Here is a 24,087-nt window from a genome sequence, read left to right as displayed (position 1 = left end):
GACAATTGGTCCTTTGAGCCAGATGTTGTACATCTTTAGGGATTTTGTACATGTCTTCTTCTGTTCTCATTACAAGCTCAAAACTCATTATTTTCTTCTCTACTTATTTTGAGTGTGTAACAATAAACTTAGCAGTTGGTCCATTGAGCTAGATATTGTACATCTTAAAGGAGTTTGTGCAGTCATCTCCTGTTTACCTTGCAAGCTCAAACCTCATTGATATGTTCTCTCCTTATTTTGTGATTCTGTAAAACTATACACTTAAGCATTGTTCGTTTGAGCCAGATATTGTACATCTTGTTGGTTTTTGAACGGTCCTTTTCATTTCTTCTAGTAACAAAATCCGATTTGGCTCAACCTCACCCACATCCTTGTTTTGAGACCCCTGGTATAAAGTAAGTACTACGTATGTATAGTATAGGATTAAATAACATGAATGTATATTGTTTTTTGTTTGACATTACTTGAACTGGTACTGTTGAGTTAGTGGATGGATGCAAAGAGAGGAGACAGCAGGTTAAAATTGAATCTGATTTTACAACTTGAACTTTTAATAATAATCCAGATCATCATTGGTTACGGCCATCCAACTTAGTGAGGGAACCATTTGTATCTATTGATCATTGCAAGCTTGGTTTCCATGGCTATCATGTTTATATTTATCCCTTTAGCATCACAGCAAGCCTTCTGACTCATAGTCAATCAATCCAGTAGAAACAAAAAATACAATATTTTATCACTCACGCACAGAGTTTTGAATTGAATAAATAAAGATTAAGGTATTGTGGGAGAGAGTTAGGTCAACAGCCTTTAGGCTTAATTTTCATTTTATGACGCGGACCAATAACGGACCAGTATTTGGTATGTCACCAATGACAGACAGGAGTCTTATAGACGCTTCTTGGACACTGCAAAGTTTGAATTAAAATTGTGTATCCGTATTAGGGCATGCAAATTCACTTGGTGTGAATTTGGCATAGTGGGCACAAGATGTAACAAGGGGCTGGAAAACATCTTAATCCACACTGTAAAGTGAAGACGTTATAAGGTGAGGACGCTGTATCCCGGGGATCTCCCAATACATGAATCCGACAGCGAGCGCTAAGCCATGCCTACCATAATTAATGTATCAACGTATCACGAGCGGGGCAATTATAGCAGCCGAAACAACAATAGCGAGCAACTCTTTAGTCAATATTCCTGCCAGAATAGCTGTATCATTTCTTCCAGATTATGCACATTCATCTCCAAAGTCAGTAGTAAAGGGTCTTAATTATTATTTGCAGTTATATTCATGGAATCAAGGTGTCCAAAGACGCCAAGCTTGTAAAGATCTATAAGGAAGTCAGAAGACCCGTACCACGACACAAAGAAATCGATTCAGATTTGTGAGAGATAATGGTATACAAAGGCTATAATGTATAACAAGTGATCCAGTATATGAAATTTATGAAACGAGTGGTGGAGTTTCCATTTGTTCCGAGTCACTGGCAGAGAATCGGAACATATGGAAATTATATCACGAGTTTCATAAATTAGATATACTGGATCATGAATTGGGCAGCACGGCGGCACAGTGGATAGCACGTGTGCGGCACAGTTCTGAGGTCGTGAGATCAAACCTTCCTGTGCGGAGTTTGCATGTTCTCCCACATTCCAAAAACATGCTTGTCAGATTTATTGGCCGGTCCAAATTGTCCCTAGGTGTGAATGAGCAAGAGTGTCCCTGTGTGCCCTGTGACTAGCTGGCAACCAGTACAGGGTGTCCCTTGCCCACTGCCCGAAGATAACTGGGATAGGCTCCAGCACCTCCGCAACCCTACTGAGGATAAGCGGTGCAGATAATGGATGGATGGATGGATCACGAGTTGCATATGCTATTTATCCCATAATTTACAAGTTTTACTTTAATTATGAAATGCCACCTTTTCAAAATACATACAATAAAGTTATCCATTGAAAACAAGACATTATTATTTATACTCATTAAATACTGGGATCCTCTGCTCACGCTTATCTCCGATTACGAAGTGACCGACGTCACATCAGACAAAGTCGATGGCCAGAAGCTCACGGTAGCATATTTTCTCATTAACAACTAAGCGACCCAACAGCAGCGTAATAAAAATAAAATACTTATTGTACAACAAATAATTTCGTTTCGTTTCCCATCCATCCTGTGCACATTAAGTTGATGATGAAGCCGCCCGCATGCCTTTATCTATCTCAACCGAGTCTCCAAATCAATTTTTGGCTTTAGAAAAGGAATGAACCTCACCCCTACCAATCGTACTGGATACCTCCGATCTACATTACAAGTGCCCCAGACACATCGTCCAAACATTTTGATACAAAACACTGTATGAGGATGTGGATCAAATGTGCATTGTCTGTGATACAAAGATGGCTGGCCTAAATAGGCAGACACGGGCTGTCGTTTGGCTCACATTCTGATTGGCTGAAAACAAGCGCTGTCAGATCTATGAATTAACACTGAATGCTGCATTTAAATGTATTGTTGGACTTGGGTACATTTAAAGACGAAAATAAATTCCCATGCTAACTTCTGCCAGATATTGTCGTGCACATGTGAAAAAAGGTGCAAAGGAACATTCCATGGACCCATCAATACAGTGCGAATCCCCTACCGGATGTTTACACCCAAAATATATTTACAAAACTCAAGTTATTGCAAGACTCCTCAATTTGAAATACTCATGTAATTTTAAACCCCAAGTTGTGTTTGAAACCCAAATTTGGTCTCATCCTGATTGTAGAATTAAATATTTACTTGAAACAGCAAAAACAATATTGGGTTTAAAACCTGACTGTGAAATCATCACAGTGCTTGAAAGTTAAATTGTTGGCCATGCAATAGGATAATCTGTTGTTGGTGTTGAACTGAATTGTCATTGATAACAACATGGTGAAACTTTGTATGTGATGAGATTAGACATGACACTCCAGTGGAAACACCGTAACAAGGGGCCGGAAAAAAAACATCTTACTCCACACTGTAAAGTAAAAAATAATCGTGAGGTGGGGATGCTGTATCCCGAGGGTCATTTGATAAACACTGAATGTTGCATTTTAATGTATTGTCAGACTTGGATGCATTGAACAACAGAAGAAAATGTACATGCTAGCTCCTTTCGTATAGTGACGCGCACACTTGACACAAGGTGGTGCAAAGGAACATGCCAAAGACCAAGAAAACAATGCTTGTCCTTACCAAGAAGTCTCTCAAAGGTTTTCCCGATGTCCGACACGTTTCGGGTCAGCTTTGTCGATGACACTCCTAAGCTTTTCTGCCACCTTTCCACTCGGCTACTTCCCATTTCCTCACGTTGCTTTCGCATTTTGTTTCTGGGCGCCGGAGCAAATGCAGGCGTCCAGGCGGAAAATGCAAAAGGCCAAGCCGGAAAAAAAAAAACGCAGCTGGAGGAGGAAAGAAAAAACAGCTTTGCAAATGTGTGGGGATGTATTTATTCTCTAATTCAGGGGTGGGCAACTATTTGGAGTAGCAGGTCGGATTGGGTTTAAATATTTGGCCAAAGAGACATACAGAATCCAATTTTTCTCATTTATGAATAAATCATCTACATGTTATATTTTATACATACATTTTTAAATTGATTGCTTGATTGCTTTTTTGAAAATACAATTTTCCGCAGCACACTACTTGACAAAAACTGCATTAGAGAAGCCAAAAAATGGAGCAAAAAAAATAAATGAATAAGATGTCAAAATATTTCTTAAAAGATCGAACATTCCTGTAAACTTTCAACAAAACAAACGGAAGCAACGAAAACAGCCAAAGTCAAGCTTGTTTGAAGATTTGTCATGGCGCCCAATTGGCCCCGCCCGTGTGGCACCAGCTGCGGCTCATTGACAGATTGGCTTTCCATCTATTTAAGCTCAGTGCTCTCACTCTTCCTTTGTCAGTCCTTCAACGAATCTCTGCCCCGCAAGACGTGGGTTTTGACTCAGTCCTGGTTCCTGTTGATATTTCCTGTCCGGTATGGTTCCCGTTTATTTTTTCCTCTTTAATATCGGTTTCCAGTTTTGTTCCCGTCTAGTTTGTCCTGTTTAATTCTGATACCCTGTTTTGATATCAATCCTGTCAGTCCCATCCTGTCCGGTATCGACCCCATCTGTCCGATATCTGCTCGGGCAATTGGTATCGATCTTGTCGGCCTCTGGCTTCCTATCATTCCACGCCCGACTGCTGCCTAACGTGCATGACTCCCCATTTCCCATAAAATAAAAGGCTTGTGTGAGAAACGTTACGCATTTGGGTCCTGATCCGTTTCCGGTTCTTGACAGGATTTTAGTTCATATAATAAAATCAACAATTTAAAAATGTCAAAATGAATGATTAAACACAAAATTGATTATAACATAATAAAACAAAATAATAAGGTGTTAATAGGGTATAGAATAATAGGGTGTTAAATAAATATGTTATCAAGAAGAAATATGTCCCAAATGAACCCCAGTACAATGTTCGTGAAATGTGTGACCAAAATTTGACTTTTGTGTCCAAGGTGGTAAAATGCTACCAATACATTTGAGTGGGCATCTCCATACCATTGAAACAAAAAAAATCAGAAAGAATAAAAGTTAAATACAATATTTACTGACATATGTTTATCTCTTTTTCATAAAATATTTGGTGGATCCCAAACTTGCATTTTGACCATGCATTTTCAGTAAAATTGATAATAAAACAGGTTGTATCGGTTTAAAAATGTTGTAGAGAAGAAAAAATGAAGCAAAATGGAGATGAATCACACAACGCTTATATAACGATTTCAACACCAGGTACACCAATCTCATTAGCAACACCAATTTCAGACATTGCAAGAGTCCAAAACTTTCTTGTTTGCAAAATTTTTCAGGTCAGTTAGGTAACACTACACTTTTTCAAGATGCGTCCTACTAATTTCTTACGGCATTCCTCCGCAACATTACACCTTTGGTGATTCAAAAACACCAGGAGCACCAATATCGTCAACAATGACAAATTTGAACTTTTTGGGTTACACAATTCCTCTGGTCAGTTATATAAAATATCCTTTCCAGAAATGTCCTCCAAATTCTGTGCAGAGCTGATTCTGTTTCTCCACAATATTCCCCCATTTGATAATATACAATCATAAGGGACACCCAACTTGTCAACAACATGAAATTTGGGCAATTTGAATGTCTAACACCTTCTTGGTAATTCAATTCCTCAGAGTGGTTGAATAACACATCATTCTGTCACGACCAGCTACAGGGTAGATGCGTAACGTTTACTCACAATTTTATTGAAAGAAAGAGGAAGGGCAGTGCCCGCGATTTAATGCTTACTGGACGCGAGAAGCAAGTCGTTCTCGCACTCGGATTGTGATCCGAAAATGGAATTGGATCTTCCGTAGCGAGCAATAGCGGTGTCAGGGACGGGAAAACAGGTCGGTAGCTGGGACAGGGAGAGCAAAAGCGTGGTCGGGATCAAAAATGGGTCGTAAGCCGGGACGAGAGAGAGCAGACGTAGTTTGGGATAAAAACAGCTCATAGCCGGAGACAAACGGGAGCAAAAACGGGACAGGGGGGAGTCAGGATCGAAAAAGGCTTGCCTTGTATAAACAGAGGTTCGCAGACTGACTGACAACAGGGGATTAACAGGACTGGGTTTATTAAGTGACATGGAGCCAATCAAAACCCGCAGCGGTTGGCGCCAAATGAGCGAGCACAGGTGAGTCACATCAGTAATCATGACACATTCTTTCCAAATTTGTCCTGTTCTTTTTGAGTTGACTTTGTCTCTTTTTATTAATACCCCCTGGATTATTCAAAATCATCAGGTTTACCAATTTTGTTAACACCACCAAATTTAGATGATTTTAAGGTGCAGAAATTTTGTGGTTGTACGATTCCTCAGGTCAGTTTGATAAGAAATATCTTCAAGATGTGGCCTTTAAACTTTGTGCAGAGTTAATTGTTTCCCCACAAAATAACCCCCTTTGATGTTTTCCAATCTTCTGTATATCTTGTCCGGTCGACATTATCATATATTTGCCAATGTGATTGTCCAGAAATGTCTTGGTTACACAATTCATCAGTCAGTTACAAAACACCTCCTTGCCAGATATGCAAAGTTGACTTCTTCCCTCTAAAACCGAGGAGGGAAAAATGTTTGACCTAAAGAGCCAAAATAGAAAAAATATTTTGACAGAGAGCCATACCATATATTTTGAGACAAATTTCAACAAAACTGCCTGACTCGCTGACAAAAGCTAATTTTACAGCACATTTCACTCTGTGATGTTAGATTTTTGAGTTTTTCCTTTCCCTCATGTTGGTTTTAGATCAGGGGATGGTGTCATAATAGTCTGTGGTTTGCAATAGTCTTTGATCTGTGCAGCCCTTTGAGACTCTTTGTGATTAAGGGCTATACAAATGAACATGACTTGACTTGACTTGACCAGATGTTTTGATACAATTAATAAAATAAGATTAATGCCAGAGCTTTTCCCATACCAACAATTATACCACTTTAAACTTGTCTTCCTTCCCACAATTACTTAAGATTGTTTCGGCTCATTTTGACCTACATTTTGTTTTCATAAATAACGGTTTCAAACCAAGGTGCAAAGAGTTGTTTTCCCTGTTTCCTAATATGGTTTCTTCCTTGCAAGAAAATTATGTGAATGAATGAGGCCAAATAGCGAAATAAACTGATCAAGTTGAAAATAAACCAAAACATTTGAGTGTTTTCAATTTATATTTCCCACACATTTCAAAATCAATGCAACAATCATATAAACAAAAAATACACATATACACATGCTTAAATGTATGACTTTCGTGCTAAATTAATAAGTATTCCAATGTTTTTGTCAATACTATTTGTCCATACCTGTCAACCTGTACGTTTTTGCTGTACAAAGTACGTTTATTATGCAATTTAAGACGTGTAAGACTTACAAAAAAATCTGTGCGGAAAAACGCAAATTCGTCAATTATGGGTACCATCCGGTATACACCGACTATCACGAAACGGCAAATCAATCAAGTCAAACGAGTCGAAGTTGTGTGGTGAAAGGAAGTCCATCTCTTTTTAGAGAACCGGCTTTTTTGGCTCAACTCATTAATGAGAGCCGGCTCTCAAACTGCTCACTTGCTTTGATGCGTTACATTACGAATTATTATGTTGTATAAAGAAGTTAAGAAAAAAAGGAAGTATAAAAGGAGAAAATGAAAAAAGACAGGTTTGTGGTTATCCCTTTAATCAGTATATTACCAACCGTAATTTAATGCAGAAAATAAATTCATAATTTAAATAAGAAAAATTATTATTCTACTTAATTATATTTGCATGTATTTTTTCCTTCTACGGTGAACGTCCAAGTTACTTAATTTTTGAACCTTTTTTTATAATAAACATCATTCATGTCAAGCAACTCAGGATCTCACAACAAAATGTTAATTAACATTATATATGATATAACGAAACACGTGTAAAATATAACATGTTAAACTACATAAATAAACACGTTTGAAAAAAAAAATTATGGTGTAAGATTATTTTGTATTTTGTAAAAGAAAATACGACAGTTTGCAAGGGCATGGAGCCGTGGAGGTTGACAAGTATGATATTTGAATTAATTACAGGACGTTGAAAATAGCTCAAGGACGACAACGGGGACAAAACAATAAAATGGGAATAAAATGTTTAATTTTCATTTTATAATGCAGCTACGTTCCGCCCATGGCATTGAAAATCTCTCTAGCTGTCAATCAAAAGTTAGCATCGATGACGCTAAAGATTTAGCATGCGTGAGCGCACACAGGTGACTCCATTTTCTTTTTTTTTTCTTCCATTTTCCTGCGCCCTGATCCGTGACGGTTTTTACGCGGTGACCTTCAGCCCGCTCGTTTCTCAAGCAGCCAAATCAGCCTGCCACGTAGAAAAAGTCTGCACCCCCCCTGAGCTGGTGCCAGAACTTTGAGACGAAAAAGAAAAAAACTCTAGGACACGTGCACAATTTGTTTTTTTTCATTTCACGGTTAATGGGCATAGGCAGCCCCAATTTGGAGTGTGAAAATACACACTTAATTTCGTTTAAATGGGACTCCAGTTTCCATGTCTAATTTGGAGTCAGATAACCCTAACTTTTCCAATCCAAACAAAAGTTTCATGACCATAAAATTCTCCATCTAACCTAGAATTGGATGACCCTAACTTTTCCATACTAAAGTTAGATAAACCTAACATATCTAACCTATTGCTAGGTAACCATAACTTTTCCTATACATTTTACAGATGGATAACTCTAACCATTCCCATCTAAACTAGTTCGACAACCCTCATTTTTTTCTATCCACCTTAGGGTTACTTAACCCCAACCTTTCCCAGCTAACCTATAGTGTAAAGGTGTTCCTAACATTCCCAATATTACCCAGGGTTAGACATCTAACTTTAAATAAGTTTGATAACCCATAGGTTCTCCATCTGACCTACATTTAAATAACCTTAACTTGCTCGATCAAATTTAGAGTAAGGTTACCCTCACTATGCGTGTCTAATTTAGTTAAATCACCCGAGTGTTCCCTATTTTATCTGGCAGAAGATAGCCATAACTTTCCATATCTGATATATAATTAGCCAACCCTGAATTCCCCCAGTTTACCTTATTTTAGGTAATCCTAATTTGCCAAGTCTAATCTGGAGTTGGGAATACCAATCCTTATTTATCCAATCTAGATTTGGAAAATCCGAACTATCCCACTTAACTAGGGTTAGATAACCTTAACTACAAGTAGATTACATCAACTCTACCCAACTAACCTAGCATTATATAGCCCTAATGTTCACCATCTAAGTTACAGTTAACAATACAAACTTTCCCCATCTTACTTGTAGTAAGATGACCCTAAATTTCCCTATTTAACCTTGGGTTAGACAACACCTAATTTTCAATTTTTAATTTAGTTATCCCTAACTTTCCCTACCTAACCTAGATTTAGGTAGGTATAACTTTCCATGCCTAATTTATTTAGATAACCCTAACTTTTACCACCTAACCTAGGTTTAGAGGACCGTAAATTCGTGTATCTAAACTTGGATAATCCTTAACTTAGTCTATCGGTTTTTCCAACTATAGTATTGCAGTGGAAATGTGGAAAATGTTATACTAATGCTAATATAAAACAAAGGGAGAAGGAAAAAAAAAGTCTCCACAGTGGAGCAAGTTTTTGCAAAATAAATACGAGCAGGACGGAGGCGGGGACGCCTTCCCGTCCCTCGAGACGCAAATCCGATTGGCTTAAGTCGGCCCAGGCTTGTCCATCCTTCAAAGACGGACGCCTGCCAGCTAGCTAGCTAGCTAGCGTGTCCCCCGGGGGCGAATTAAGCCCCCAAAATGTTTTTTTTTTCATCTCCCCGGTTGGCGTCGTTTAGCCGAGAGACGGCTGGGCCTCTTCACAGTTTTCTGCTCCTTTGGTTTTCCTTTCCCAAGAAAAACTTTGTTTTGTTTTTTGGCGCTTAACCAAAAATGATAGTCGGGGGAGGACAAGCTAAACTTTTATTGTGAGAGGTCTCAACTTGAAATATATGTAAAGAAGTTAGCACTAAAATGAAAAAAAATTGAACGTGACCCTAACTTTACCCAAACAACCTAGCTGGCTTACCCAAACTGTCCATATATATATATATATATATATATATATATATATATATATATATACACATATATATCCTAATTGCATCATTTTGAGGTCATAAGTTTGAACCACCTGTGTAGAGTTTGCATGTTCTCCCCGTGCTTGTTTGGGTTTGCTCCGGGCACTCCGGTTTACATAATGTATCTGCACATATTGTATATCCTTAATACATTTGTATCCTTTCCATATATTTAACCTTTTTTTGGTTAACTCATTTGTTTATTAATTCGTTCATCCATTCATTCAAATAATTATCATCGTAAAAACACTTACTGAATGAGTATTAGTGCCATACTGCTGAGTTCAGAGAGGAGCTGAGTTGTTTATTGTTGTTTAGAGTTAAATAACTTATAGATAAACCCAAAAACAAGGGAAATTGTGTAACATTAAGTGTCCCCTAATGGTATTTATTTATTCATTATTATTTATTTATATATTGAAAAAACTATATATTTTGATTTCAAATTTAAGTACACATACATAATCTCTCAAGAAGACTTTTTTTGAATACTCAAATTTGTATTTTACATTAGGTTATGCTCACCTATAGGGAGATGACACTTTATTGACGGCCATATTCCTGCCACTGGTACTTTAAAAACAAAATTCTCTTTTTCGTTTTTCTTTTATTTCTATCTTTTTCCATTTGATTTCTTTTTAGTACGTACTTTGCATTATTAGTTGTCGATTGTGGCATTGTCAAAATGACAGTATATGGGACTCAGTTATCCAGTTTGCCCATCCCTTGTTTGGCCAATCAGTTCTTGCATTATTATTTGCTGATTGTAGTATTGTAGTAATGATAATAAATCGGTCCATTCAGGTAGCCTGTTTTGCACACCCTTGTTTTAGTAAATCAGTTTTTACCCTTGCTATTTGTCTATTGTAGTGTTGGCAAAGTTAAGATATACCGGACTTTACCCAGTTTGCTTAACCTATTGAAGCTTGTCATTTTTGCATTATTAGCCTGTTGTAGTATTGTATTATAAAGTATTGTGATAATGACGATAAATCGGACCGGTCAGGTACCCAGTTTTATACACTGCTGGTTAAGCTACTCAGTTTTTTGCCTTTTTCTTTGTGAATTGTGTCAGTGTAAAGACAATGATGTATACGATAGTTCAGGTACCCGTTATTTGCCAATTTTAGTATTGTAATAATGGTAATGAATCAAACTGTTCAGGTACCGGTTTTGCACACTCCGGCTTTAGCTGCTCATTTTTTTGCATTATTATTTCCTAATGGTAGTATTTTAATCATGTTGATACATCGTTACTGTTCATGTACTGTCACCGATGAACTCATTGTATATCTGCTGGTTCCAATTTTCTAAAACATTCTCGCACAGCTAGCAATAAATGATTCTTTGATTAGAAGACAGAGGACATCCAATTGGAATCTTGACAGCAAAACCAAAATCGTCGAGGAGTACGGCTCCCGGCGAGATGGACCAGACGGGCACCGCACTGACAAGACGATGCCAAGCCAAAGCCAGCAGCTGACGGTTAGCTTTAGCTGCTCATTAATGTCGGGTTGTCGACAGCAGTCGCAAACAACCGAATGGAGGGGGGGAACTGTAGCGCAGATTCAAGCTTCAGTTCGACTGTTCGCCGATAATGTGCTACAAAGACGAGGTTAATCGAGTCGACTCGCATCAGAGGGTGGACTCATTCCTTACTCTGACCACAAAAGAAAAAAAAAAACACCATAGCGAGTGTTTCAACGTCTCAGTTTTCAGTTAGACATGTCCTTTATTTGCTAGCAGCAGTTCGAGGCTGGTTTGACATCTGACAAAGAAAAAGAATTGTGGTCAAGAGGCAACAAAACAAGGAATTCCGAATTACACCTGGGGACAATGCTAACAAGACAACAAAGCTAGCATGATGAAAAAATAACTGATGTCCTACTCTGATCACAAAAATCAATAACTTGAGTTTTCAGTTGGACATGTGTCCTTCATTTGCAAGAAGTAGTTTTGAGTTGTAAGAAAGACAACTAAGCTAACAAGTTAACAATGCTAACATCATCTGACGAGATTTGATGTCCTTGTCTGATGATAAAAAAGCGACTGTTTGCCATAGCAGATCAACCATGTTTCAGTTCGACATGTGTTCTTCATTTACCAGCAGTAGCTTAAGAAATGTCAGAGTTTGACGCAACTAAGCTAACACGTTAACAATTCAAACATGATCAAACAAGAACTGATGTCTTTCTCTGGAGTTTAACATATATCCTCCATTTGCTAGCAATAGCTTTAAAACTGCCATAGTTTTACAACTAAGCTTACAAGCTAACACAGCTGTCATAATCAAAAAAGATCTGATGTCTTACTTTGGATCACACAAATCAAGATACTGAGTGCTATAACACTTCAACAAAGTTTCAGTTGAACACATGTCCTTCAGTAGCTTTGAAAACAGTCAGAGTTCAAGAGAAGACAAAAAAGCTAATTAAGTCACAATGATTTAACAAGAACTGATGTCTTACCCTGGATCACAAAAATTGAGATACTAAGTGCTACAACATCTCAATCAGGTTTTCAGTTCGACATGTGTCCTTTCTCGTCCTAGCAGTAGCTTTGGGACAGTCATAATTTAGGAAAAACGGGAATGCTTACAAATCTAGCATGTTCTGACAAAAACTGATGTCTCACTTCGGTCAACAAAATTGAGAGTGTGCTTCAACAATACAATCGGATTTTTAGTTTGACATGTTCTTCGTTTAGTAGCAGTGGCTTCAAAACCTTCAGAGTTCGAGACAAGACAAAAAAGTTAGCATGATCTAACAAAAATTAAGTCTTATTCAGGAACCCAAAAATAAAATAGTGCTTCAACTTTGTATCATAATCTTTGTAATCCAAAGCGGTAAAACATCTTTCAGTTTTCAGTATGACATGTGTCCCTTGCTTGCTAGCAGGGGCTTCAAATTGGTCAGGGTTTGAGACAGGACAATATACTAACCAAGCTAACATGGTCTGACAAAAATGGACTCCAAGACCAAAAAGAAAGGTTAAAAGTGTCTTAAAAAAGAAATTGACGTTCAAGAATTAGAAGTTCTTAAGGGTTTAGCTATTGCAATCTAAGCTTATGCTAATGCTCCATGCTGATTAGCGCGCCTGGGCCGCGAGCACCATCGGCAGTTGCTAATGAGATTTGATGTTTATGACGTGGAGCCAAAACTGTTCCATTGGTGGAATTGGTGGAAACTGATACAGAAGTCGACATTTTATTTTGGCAGCGTCCATCAAACCTCGGCAGCTAGCACTCGGTAGAGTGAAATATTTAACAGTCCAAAAGGTTGTGAAGTTGCGTTTCGTTTCCTTAAAGCCTTGACGATGAATTATTGATGACACCCGCTGCAAAAATCCAACAGTGGAAAAAGAAGTAAACAGTTTTTGTGGTGTCAAAGATTTAAAAAAAAAATACCTACAAGACAGATGTCAATCTCATTTTAGCTCAGGGGCCACGTGGTAGAAAAAACACTGTCCTAGGGGCTGGGCTAGTAGATGAAAGAGAGAGAGTGTAAGAGAGAAAGAGAGAGGGAGAAAGAGAGAGAGCAAGAGAGGGAGAAAGAAAAAGAGAGTGAAATGAAGAGAAATAGAGAGAGAGAAAACGAAACCGAGAGAAAGAGCGGTACAAAGAGAGGGTGAAAGAAAAGTGAAACAAGAAACAAGAGAAAGAGAGTGACAAAGAAAGGTCGAGAGAAAAGTAAAACGAGACAAAGATAAAGGGACAAAGAAAGCGAGAGAAAGCTAAATGCGGAGAAAAAGAGATAGAAAAAGAGAGGGCAAAAGAACGCTAAAAACGCAAAAAAAGGAATGAGACAAAGAGAGAGAGAGGGAGAGAGAGAACTAAAAAAGAGAAAGATGGGGGGACAAATAGGAAGAGAGAGATAAAGAGAGAGAGAGAGAGAGAGAGAGAGAGAGATAGAGAGAGAGAGAGAGAGAGAGAGAGAGAGAGAGAGAGAGAGAGAGAGAACTAATGGTGTCCCCTGCCCACGTTGACTGGGATAGGGTTCAGCACCCCGCCACCCTACTGAGGATAAACGGTGCAGAAAATGGATTGATCGATTAAAAGAAGATAAAGAAAAATAAAAAGAGTAAACTTAAAGGAGAGAAAGTGAAATTAAAAAGTCATCTAAAAGTAGGGACGGACATAAAAAAGAAAGACAAATAAAATAGAGAATGAAAAAAGAGAAAAACAAATAGAGAGAAAGAAAGAAAAATAAAATAGATAAATAGAAATAAAGAGAGAGAGACAAGGAGATCAAGCGAAAAGAAAGAGAGAAAAATAAAATAGATAAAAGGAGAAAAAAGAGAGAACACAACAAGAGAGAGAGTGAGAGAGAGAGATGAATAGGAAAATAGATAAAGAAACAAAGAAACTGAGAGAGGGAGAGAAAGAAAGAAATAAGAGAAAGAGGGAGGGAAATGGAGAGGGCGAGACAAAGAAAGAAAAAAGGGAGAGAGGGAGAGAGCGTGAGAAAAGAAAGAGGCAAAAAAAGAAGTCGTGAGAGGGAGAAAGAAAGGGAGAGGAAGAAAGAAATCCAAAGAGAAATAGAAAGACAGAAGGGGAGAAAAGAGAAAAGGAAGCGCGAAGGTTTGGAAGAGAGAAAGAGAAAAGAGATAAAAGGAAAAAAGAAAGTTAGAACAAAATAAGTTAAAAAGACACAGAGAGAGAAGGAAACAAAGATCAACAAAGGCAGAGAAAAAGAGACGGAAAGTGAAAGCGACAGAGACAGAGTGGGAGAAAAAGGGTGGAAAGGAGAGAGAGAGAGTAAGAGAGAGAGAAAGAAAGACAAATACAGTATGTTTGTTCGTAGCACCTCGCTTTGGCAACATCAAGTTGACATATTTCAACCTGCCGCTTGTTTTTTTCTTGCGCTTCTCTGAGTGTTGTCTCGCGAGCCGGATTCAATCCCTTAGCGGGCCTGTTCCGGCCCGCTTGCCGCCTGTTTGACACCTGTGTTTTAGATCATAATAGTCTGTGTGATGGTGTTGGTTTAACAGAATTAAATGAATATTCAGGGAAATGTTTTAGGGGTTTAACAAAATAACTGATTTTAGATTTGAACATTTGTGGGATTGTTATTCCACACCCAGCCTGAGGAAAAATACCTAAAACTCTTAGATTGAAACCAGAAACCCGAAGCCTCCAGCTGGATCTCCTTCTCTGATAAAAATTCCAGATGTAATCAAATTTAAAGGAGCTCCAAAATAGAAAAGTGAGCGCTAGCGTAGCTAATCGGAAGGTATCCCCTGCAGGCTGTACGTGGTATCGTTTTCAGCAACTTGGAAGCGTTTGATGGATTGCAGAAGTGGAAAAAAAAAAAATCGTGTCTACGTTTCACCCACAACAACAATTAGCCGCAATCGATAGCACCGTGACTTACGTGGCGGTGGCGACATTACGGCGCTAAGATGTTTTTCCCGCAGAAAAACAAAAATAACGATACGCCATCGGACGGATCTGACGCGTCCGCCGGATCCGGCGGATCCGACAGAGCGCCTCCGTGACTCGGACGGAAATTGGAACAATAGAGCGCTAAACGAACATTGATCCTCCGATATACAACATCCTTCCCGACAGCAACAAATATTAATCGACGCTCTACCGCAACCAAAACTCTTGCAATCTCCCGCTGCAGGGATGTCAAAATCATTTTACCTCAGGGGCCACATCGTTGAAAAAAACATTCTCACAGGGGCTGGACCAGTACATAGAGAGAGAGAGAGAGAGAGAGAGAGAGAGTAAGAGAGAAAGAGGGAGAGAGAGAGAGAGAGAGAGAGAGAGAGAGAGAGAGAGAGAGAGAGAGAGAGAGAGAGAGAAAGAAAGAAGGCACGAGAAAGAAGAGGAGAGATAGAGACAGAAAGATAGAGAAGCAGTAGGAGAAGGAAAGAGAGAGAGAAGAGGGGTAGAGAGAGATAGAGAGGGAGAGTAGAGAGAGTAAGGGACACAGAGAGGGAGGAGAGGGAGAGGGAGCGGAAAGCGAAGGACAGAGAGAGGGAGGGGAAAGAGAAAGGCAGAGAGAGGAAGAAGAGAGAAAAACACAGGAGAGAGAGGGGGAAAAGGAAAGAGAGAGGAGAAAGAGGAGAGAGAGGAGAGAGAGGAGAGAGAGAAGAAAGAGGAGAGAGAGGAGAGCAATAGATTGAAAGAGAAAGCCTCAGAAGGAATGAGTGCGAAAGTGAGAAATGAAGGAAAGAGAGAGAGGAGAGGGAGGGGAACGAAAAGGACAGAGAGAGGGAGAAGAGGGAGAAAGTCAGCAGAGGAAGAAGAGCGAAAACACAAAGAGGGAGAGAGAGGGGAGAGAGGAGAGAGTGTAGAGCGATAGAATGAAAGAGAAAGTGTCAAAAAGAAAAGAGGAGTGCGAGAGTGAAAGACAAAGGAAGAGGTAGCAAGAGAGAGCAAAGACCAAGAGAGGGAGCGAGAAGGAAAGACAGAAAGAAAAAAAGCAATAAGGATACACACAGAGAGGGAGAGAAAAAGAAAGAGAGGACGAGAAGGAAAGATAAAGAGAGAGAAAGAGGTGAAACTTATATACAGTTGTGGCTTATAGTCCAGAAAACTCAGTATGCATTATGTCATTTAGTAAAAGATCATTACTAGACAATCATTGCAATTCTAAAATGGATTGCTACTAGTTGACTATGCAACTTATGGTCCAGAATTATTCAGGATATATTCTGTCATATTCCACCAAAGATACTGCTTGTGCAGTATATCTTTATTTCAAATGTGATATTTGCATTAGAGGGTTGCGGCTTATACATAGATGTGGCTTAAAGTCCAGAGCAGGGGATGGGATCCTCAGCTCGCGAGCCATAAATGGCTCTTTTCATGAGTACATATGGCTTGGAGAAATAAAATTATGTTATTTTGCATCCATAGCATTTTAATTTTGATAAGCGCGGAATCAAGTCTAGTGCCCGCACAGCTTACGTAATGCAAATAAAGTCAATGATTACGTCCAGTATATCAGAAGCGCACTCCCCACTACAGTTTACAGTCAAGATGTTACACCAACAGACCCTGTTTTGGCTGTATGTAGCTACAAAATCCTTTATATGGAACCTCATTGAACAATTTAGGTTTGCTTTTAAGACACTTTATAATGAAAACCCACAGAAAAACTGTAAACACACGCGAGCCAAACACAAAGAGCAATTTGATTGGGTGAGCAGTAGGGTTGCAGTAGTTGGGCGGAGCTATGCACACAGTGCACTTCTGCGCACTAGCGCCATCTGCACCGTAGTCAAGTCAAGTCAAGTCCCATTTATTTGTATAGCCCTTAATCACAAAAATGTCTCAAAGGACTGCACAGAATTACAATGACACCATCGCCGGATCTTAAACCAACATGCGGGCAAGGAAAAACTCAAAACCTCAGCGTGGGGAAAAAAGAAACCTTGAGAAGGGACCTCACAAGTGCTAATCCCTCTTACAGAATGACCAGGGTGGAATAGATTTAGCATTGGGTAACAGTACACAAACATAATATAAATTAATGAAAGAGAACACTAGGTAACATGTTGAAATTTGTCCGGAAAGAGCATGACAGCAACGACGCCTCAAGCCTGTAAACTAGTCCAGAAAGTCTATGATGCTTCAGGTGAAACGTTGATCCGCTGACTCATCTCAAATCGTCCTTCTCCTTCGTATTACTACCAGCCAGGCAGTCGGAAAAAGACAGAACAATACAAAATATAAGGTGGGCATCCATCATAAGCGTTTGAATAGAAGTGTGTCTTAAGTCTAGATTTAAAAACTTCCACTGAGGTTGGAGATTTTATCTCCGGAGGCAGAGCATTCCAAAGCACCGAAGCCCGCAAGGAGAACGCTCTCGAGCCTGTAGACTTCTTCTTGGCTCTCGGAGTCACAAGTAGACCGGCATTTTCAGAGCGGAGGCCCCGTGCAGGAACATAGGGGGAAATCAAATCTGAGCGATAAGAGTCCATGCAAACATATGTATGTTAGTAAGACCTCCAGCTTTGTAGTGCGCCATTTTCGTTCAAGTTTCCTACAACGTTATTTGAGTGACCTGGTTTCTCCAGTAAACCAAGGTGTATGATGCTTAGGTCAAAATTTATGCTGTAGGCGTGCCACAAAATCAAGACCATCAGCCAAAGCAGTATTAAAGTCGTTTTTAAATGGGTCAACAGACCCAATGTACGAAGGGAATGTCGCATTTGCTGAAGGTAATAGTTATTTTAAAGCAAAAGTCGTTGCAGGGCAAATATTGCGACCACTAAAGCCCAAATTTTCCTTATCACAGTAAACATTAAACAGCACGTCACACTTAAGAAGATGGTGATCAGAGATGACATTGGAATACGGTAACATTGTAACATTTGAGGCTACTACACCTCGGGTCAGAAGAAAGTCTAGAGTATTCCCATCTTTATGAGTGGGCACATCAACCATTTGATTAAAACGAAATGTATCAATCAGTGACTTAAAAGCAATCGCAAGTGAATTAGATGGGGAGTTTATGTGAACAATAAAATCACCAATAATCACAACATTGTCCGCACATGTCACTAAGTCTGTCAACAGTTCTGAAAATGCATCCAAAACATTTGAATCTGGTCCAGGTGGGTGATACACAAGAACTACATAAATTCATGTTGACATTAAGGACCTCATAGCAAGTGCTTCAAACGTAGAGATACTGGGAGTAAATTTCTGATATAAGAGCAACACCGCCACCTTTTTTGCACGGTCGTGCCAAGTGGGAACTCACAAAGTTAGGAGGAGGAGCCTCATTTAGCACTACAAACTCATTTAGTTTTAACCAGGTCTCACAGAGGCCATTAAGGTTGAGATTGTGATCACTAATAAGGTCATTGACAAGTAAAGCTTTGGAAGCTAGTGATCTAATATTCAGACGGATAAGCTTCAATACTGTGGACCGAGCTGAACCCTTTGCCGAGTTTTGAACCTTATTGGTAATGTTGGTGGTAACCTCCACAAGATCATGCTTCCAGTCCCAGGACTTGTGCCTTGCATGGTGGCAGATGCGGCCCAAATTCCATACCACAGGAATATTGTTGACAGGTGGAGTAACAGGATGAATAGCAGTAGAAAATAATGTTATTTCTTCTCCCTCCTCACCTAACAAGGGAAAATCAGAGGTAAGAAGCACAAAGGAAGATGCTATAGAAGAGTGCAGATCAGGGTGTGTGGTGCAGACAATGGAACGCTCTAAACTACAAAATTATGTCAATTGCCTGAATCTAGCACAGTGCTAGTTAGTTCTAGCAATACAGACTCCACACCCGTGGTTACAGGCTCACTAATCACCTGTGACCTGGCCTGCACTCGTGTACCCTGTCATGGAAGGCATAAACAGTACTGTATATTTTTAGAAAGAATGAGATCACCTTCCCAGTCAGGGTGAAGGCCCTCTTTCCTAGGCGGTTCAGGTCGGCCCCAGAAAGCAGGCCAGTTATCCACATACCTAAATCCCTGCTGACTACAGAAACTTGCCGGCCACCGTTTGAGCAAGACTAGTCTGTAAAACCTCTCTTCATTGCCTCTTGCAGAAAATGGGCCAGAGACAATTACTCTATGCCAAATCGTCTTTCTGGCGAGATTACAAGCCCTAACACTATTTTTCTTTGTAATCTCAGATTGCCTCATCCTAGTATCATTAGAGCCGACGTGAATGACTATATCGGTGTAGCTAGCCCTGTCCTGGTGTCTAGGTTTGCATGTCAGCTCCCTCAAATTAGCCTTAATGTCGGGTGGTCTGGCCACAGAAATACAATTAATTGTGGCTGGGGTGCTAAGCTTTATGTTACGGTTGATGGAGTCACCTATAACTAGAGTGCGGGAGCCAGTAGACCGGGGTGGAGTGGGACTAGGTAGGGGGCTGAACTTATTATATGTCTGGATTGGCTCACCGCAGTTAGCAAGCTGTTTAAGGCTAATGCTAACCAAACTAGCAAGTTCGCTACAACCCATGCTAGCAGTGGTGTTCGCGGCACCTAACATTTTCCTTTTAAACTGCTCTAGCTCACGGACACGTCCCTTTAGAAGTGCTACCTGCCTTCGGAAGCACCTTTACAACAACCCATACTTACTTGTGAGCAGCTGGAAGCCTAACAACGTCTTTTTAATTTGTCAGTATCCTCATTTGCAGTATTTTGTGACATTATTACAAAATAACTCTGCTTACACCTTGTTTTGAAACCATTATTAATGAAGACAATGAGGCTCAAAATGAGCCTTCGCAAATTAGGCAGACGCAGTTGTTTTGTATTTCGATGAAAAAAATACTCCAATTTCACCTTGTCCTGGAAGTGGCAGCACTTACAGTCAACTTTCCTTTTTTTGATTTACTGTCACCAGGTTGGATACGGGGTGGGCTAAAATTCTCACAGAAAGCCTAAGGGCATGGTGGCCAAAGCGCTACTGCCATCATCTGTTAAAATTGTGTGTGTTTTTTTCTAATTATTTTTTATACAAATTAGTTTTATACAAAACTTTACTGGTGGGCGACATATTATTGATTTTGCGACAGATGCAGCGGTTAAGTCAAAATTTGTACATGGGCCGTAACCTGGTCCAGACTTTGGACATTGCCGGTTTAGCGAATCAGAATGCAGGTCACAATACATGGAAAAAACTGCCGATTAGTGAAACCATGAAAAGTAAAAACCGCAATAGGGCAAGTGATTACTGTAATGGCATCATCCTCGGACAAAAAAAACAGGTTTGAGTTTTCAGATGAGCCAAGGAAGCCGTAGTGTCAAAATAAGGATGAATTTATTGTAAAAGAATGGCTTCCGTGCCACAACGGTGTGCTAGCGTGTTTTGTTTTCGGAAATGGCTAAAACGTGGCATCTTTTCAGCTTCCATCTGGGTCAGCCGGTGAAAGTGACCAGGGAATTGTGGGCGTCCCCGAGGGTTGCGGGACCAATTCCCCGTGACAGCCTAGCGCACAGATGCCGGAGCCCGAGGATACAAGTTTTTGTTTTTTGTTTTTCCTGAACTTTTTTTAGGCCAGAATTTTCCGGCAGGCGAGGACAAAAGAGTAGCGCCTGTACCTTCATTTGGAAAAGGCATCATTCCAAGTCCAGTTTGATTTTGATGTCAAAGGGAGATGTTGTAAACAAAAATTCTGTAAAAAGAAAAACTATCTATTAGAAAGCGTTTGAGTATTTTATGCACTTACTAGTTCAGGGGTCAGCAACCAACAGCTTTAGGGCCAGATGCGGTTCTTTAAGGCCACCTTAATGGATCCCTTTCAAAAATGCTTGGAATAGAAGGAAGGAAATATGCAATCCTAAAATTTAGTTTCTGTAGAAATGCTGGAGAAATGTTTGCAATAGGTAACCTTTATGCTTAAACCCCTTTTTAAAATGTTTTTACTTTTTGCAGCTCCAGACATTTTTGTGTGCTTTTTTTTAGTGTTAGTAAAGGTTTTTTCAACATTTTGGGTTGCCAACCCATCTCTTAGTGGTAAAAGAAGCCCGACGTTTGTCCAACAGGGTTCGTACGGGTGCTCAAAATCGTTGAGAATGATTGCATTTTAATGTTGTGTTTTTAAGGTCAGGAAGATGATTTAATTTTGGATGAAGTGCTTGAAAAAGGCTTGAAACTGTTGCCAATGGCATGTTTCTTTGCAATCTTACTCTATAGACTACGCAGAAAATTAAGAAAATTTGAAAATAAAAGTCTGTGGAAATGCTGGCAACACCCCTGCTCTGGTGGCTTGACATCATGGCGTTGTCATTTAAAGTGTTACCACCCCGTACTGGTCGCACGCAAAAGGACAGCTCGATTTATACAACTCCTAAACGGCTCCTCAGATTTTTGTTGTTCTAATGATATAATATCAATAATAATGAAACATTATGCACCAAATTATTTAGTAATTAGTAAGTGCATACATTTTACAGTGGATCCCTGTAAAATAAAGGAAATATAAATTGAAATATTCATAGAATTTACAAAAAAGAATTGTAAGATATAATACAATTTTAAGTTTTTACAGATTTAAAGTCCCAAAACAACAGAAAATCACAGAAAATTCAAAACACTAAAATACAACTTATAATGTTTAACTCTTTAGTGCTATAAATAGATGATAAAATGCAAAAAAAAATAAGAAAAAATAAAAATCTTAACAATTCTTTTTCAAAAATCCTCAGAAAAAACTCGCCAAACGGATGAACATTTTTTATTATAAATTAAATAGGTTAAACAAAAAGCAAAATATCAGCAGTCCAAGATTAAAAGATATAATACACTCTTCTACGGAGCGGTCAATATAACAAGAATGACTCCACTTGTGGCAGAAAATTTTGTCACTTCACTCTAGATCAAGGCTCTCAAACTCTATTCACTTGGGGGCCGTCGGAGCTAGGTTCTGTGTGAGGTTCGGGCCAAACTGTATTTTCCACAAGAAAAGCTCTCATAAGGAAATTCCACTGTTCTCCTTTATCTTTTTATACATACAGTACTATTTTGTCATTTTTTTTGTCTTCTGTATTGAACCCAATTATCAGCCAATACCTAAAGAGGCCTTTCCACGAATGTAAACAAGTGTGACATAGCCAAGCTGCACCAGCATTGTTGAAGCATAATGGCAGAATTCATGTCAGTACATGGCAGCCCATTGACACAAAAATACCGCAAATGATGGATAAGAAAAGTTCAAAATAGCACAAAATATGTGGTAGCAGCAAGATAGCAACTTTATTTTAGTCATCAAAGTCAACGAAAAAAGTTCTTTTGGTCGGAGCTGGATTTCCTTATTGAAGGAAATAGAAAAAATGAAAAGTTGGCTTTGGAAGTGTTTTAAAAGTGCTTGAATTCGTCCATTTGCTTTTAATTCATTCATTCGCCCCTTTTCTTTGTTTTCTTTGTTTTTCCACCCTTTTTCTTTCAATTTTTACACAATTTTTCAATCGTTTTTTCTTTCTTTTTTGTGTCTGTTTTTTTTTCTTTTTCTCCGTATTTGTCTTTATTATTGCTTTGTTCCTACGTTTTTCTTTCTTCATTTTTTGTATTCTTTCATTACTTTCCTTTCTCCATTTTTTATTTTATTTTCCCTGTTTTTTTATATTCTTCAATTTTTTCATTGATAAGTTACTTTTTTGATTCATAACTTCTTGATGATGTATTTATTCATTATTAAAAAACATTTTTTTCAGGAGATAATATGATGCCACTCTCATTTAAGCGTCAGTTTTTATGTTTTTTTTATTTTTATTTTTTGATTGACTCAAGAGAAATGTTATGTCACTCAGCATTCAAGAGAGGATTTATTTCGACAACAAGTCTGATCACGAACAATCATTCATAAAAAAAAATATACATACAGTATGCATATCTGGGCTATCTCAATCGAAGATATTTCAAAACAGTTTCCGACCCTTTGCATCATCCATCTTGTGCCTGGAATTAACAATCCCTAATCAATTGTTTTCCTTTTCCTTATCTTTATTTTTGGATATCGAGGCTTCACTGCCACAGGCCGTCGCTGTTGTTGAATCACTCGAAGCGCCTAAAGATAATCTTCTCTTGCTTGTGAGAGACCTCTTAGTCCACTGCAGGAAATTCCCAGTCAGCGTTGGGCTTTCTGGAGTGCAAGGCACTGAAGCCAGAGGTGCATGGCCGGTTCCTCTTCTTCACCACAGAGTGTTGTTGTTTGACTGTTAATTGCCAATTTTGTTTATAACGATGCAATTATATATATTGAGTCACGTCGATGCCCCTTTATTCATGTCCGAAACTGCTACGACACGCAGTGGCCTGAACCCGAATGCACAAAGATGGAAAGCTGAACGGTCCCCGCTCTTCGTAATTAACAAACACAAAGATGGACGTGTATTAGTAAGTGGCGAGACAAATACGATACAACCCGCGGCGGGCCTGAATGGACAAAGAATGGATGCTGCGTAGCACATTCTTTTTCACGGTTAAAGGATGTCTTTACCGCATGGGTTGTCAGGGCACGAATGAGGACACAACTCTGGACAGCTTTCTCCACTGTTGACAGTTCCTGGACGGTTTCTGGGTTGTCGCAAAGTTGGCACAAGTCCATTCCTTTATGCTGTCGTCCCAGTTATCTTTCGGTCTACTTCTCCTCTTGCCCCCCTTGGACTATGCCCTGGAGAATGATCTTGGTCAGTCCTGATGATCTTGTGATGTGACCATACCACTGAAGTTTTCATCTGCCACCGCTGACAACAGTTTTTGGTAGGCTCCAATGTACCCTCCGATGGTGTTGTGCACCTCTTTTGTTTGTCACAAGGGCTAAGTAGCAGAAGTTTCCTGTAGCATAGAGGTAACCCGGGCTACCTCTCTGTGGTTGATGGTGATGTTTGTGGTAATACCTTGAGGATTGTTGGTTAGTACTTTTGTTTTT

The 24,087-nt window shown here is 39.2% G+C and overlaps 1 protein-coding gene across 1 annotated transcript; it reads right to left on the bottom strand.

Moving 5' to 3' along the window:
* Positions 1-19,040: 19,040 nt before the first annotated feature.
* Positions 19,041-23,763, bottom strand: LOC148348263 (uncharacterized). The gene is made up of 2 exons (XM_088322858.1): positions 23,656-23,763; positions 19,041-19,754 (listed from the first exon to the last, which is right to left on the bottom strand). Exons 1-2 carry the CDS (start codon positions 23,761-23,763, stop codon positions 19,041-19,043), a joined length of 822 nt encoding a protein of 273 aa, XP_088178984.1.
* Positions 23,764-24,087: the final 324 nt, after the last annotated feature.

The sequence above is a fragment of the Urocampus carinirostris genome, chromosome 18 (genome assembly GCF_059441175.1).
Source record: "Urocampus carinirostris isolate Australia breed hairy pipefish chromosome 18, RoL_Ucar_1.0, whole genome shotgun sequence".
Lineage (NCBI taxonomy): Eukaryota > Metazoa > Chordata > Actinopteri > Syngnathiformes > Syngnathidae > Urocampus > Urocampus carinirostris.
The sequence above is the reverse complement of the archived record's forward strand: the minus strand, read 5'-3'. Positions and strand labels throughout refer to the sequence as shown.

Excerpts from the sequence above, each read along its gene's own strand:
- LOC148348263 (XM_088322858.1), bottom strand. The coding sequence starts at position 23,763 with ATGGACTTGTGCCAACTTTGCGACAACCCAGAAACCGTCCAGGAACTG. Across the intron at positions 19,755-23,655 it reads GTGCCCTGACAACCCATGCG|GTAGCACTTCTAAAGGGACG; the intron begins GTAAAGACATCC and ends TTCCGAAGGCAG.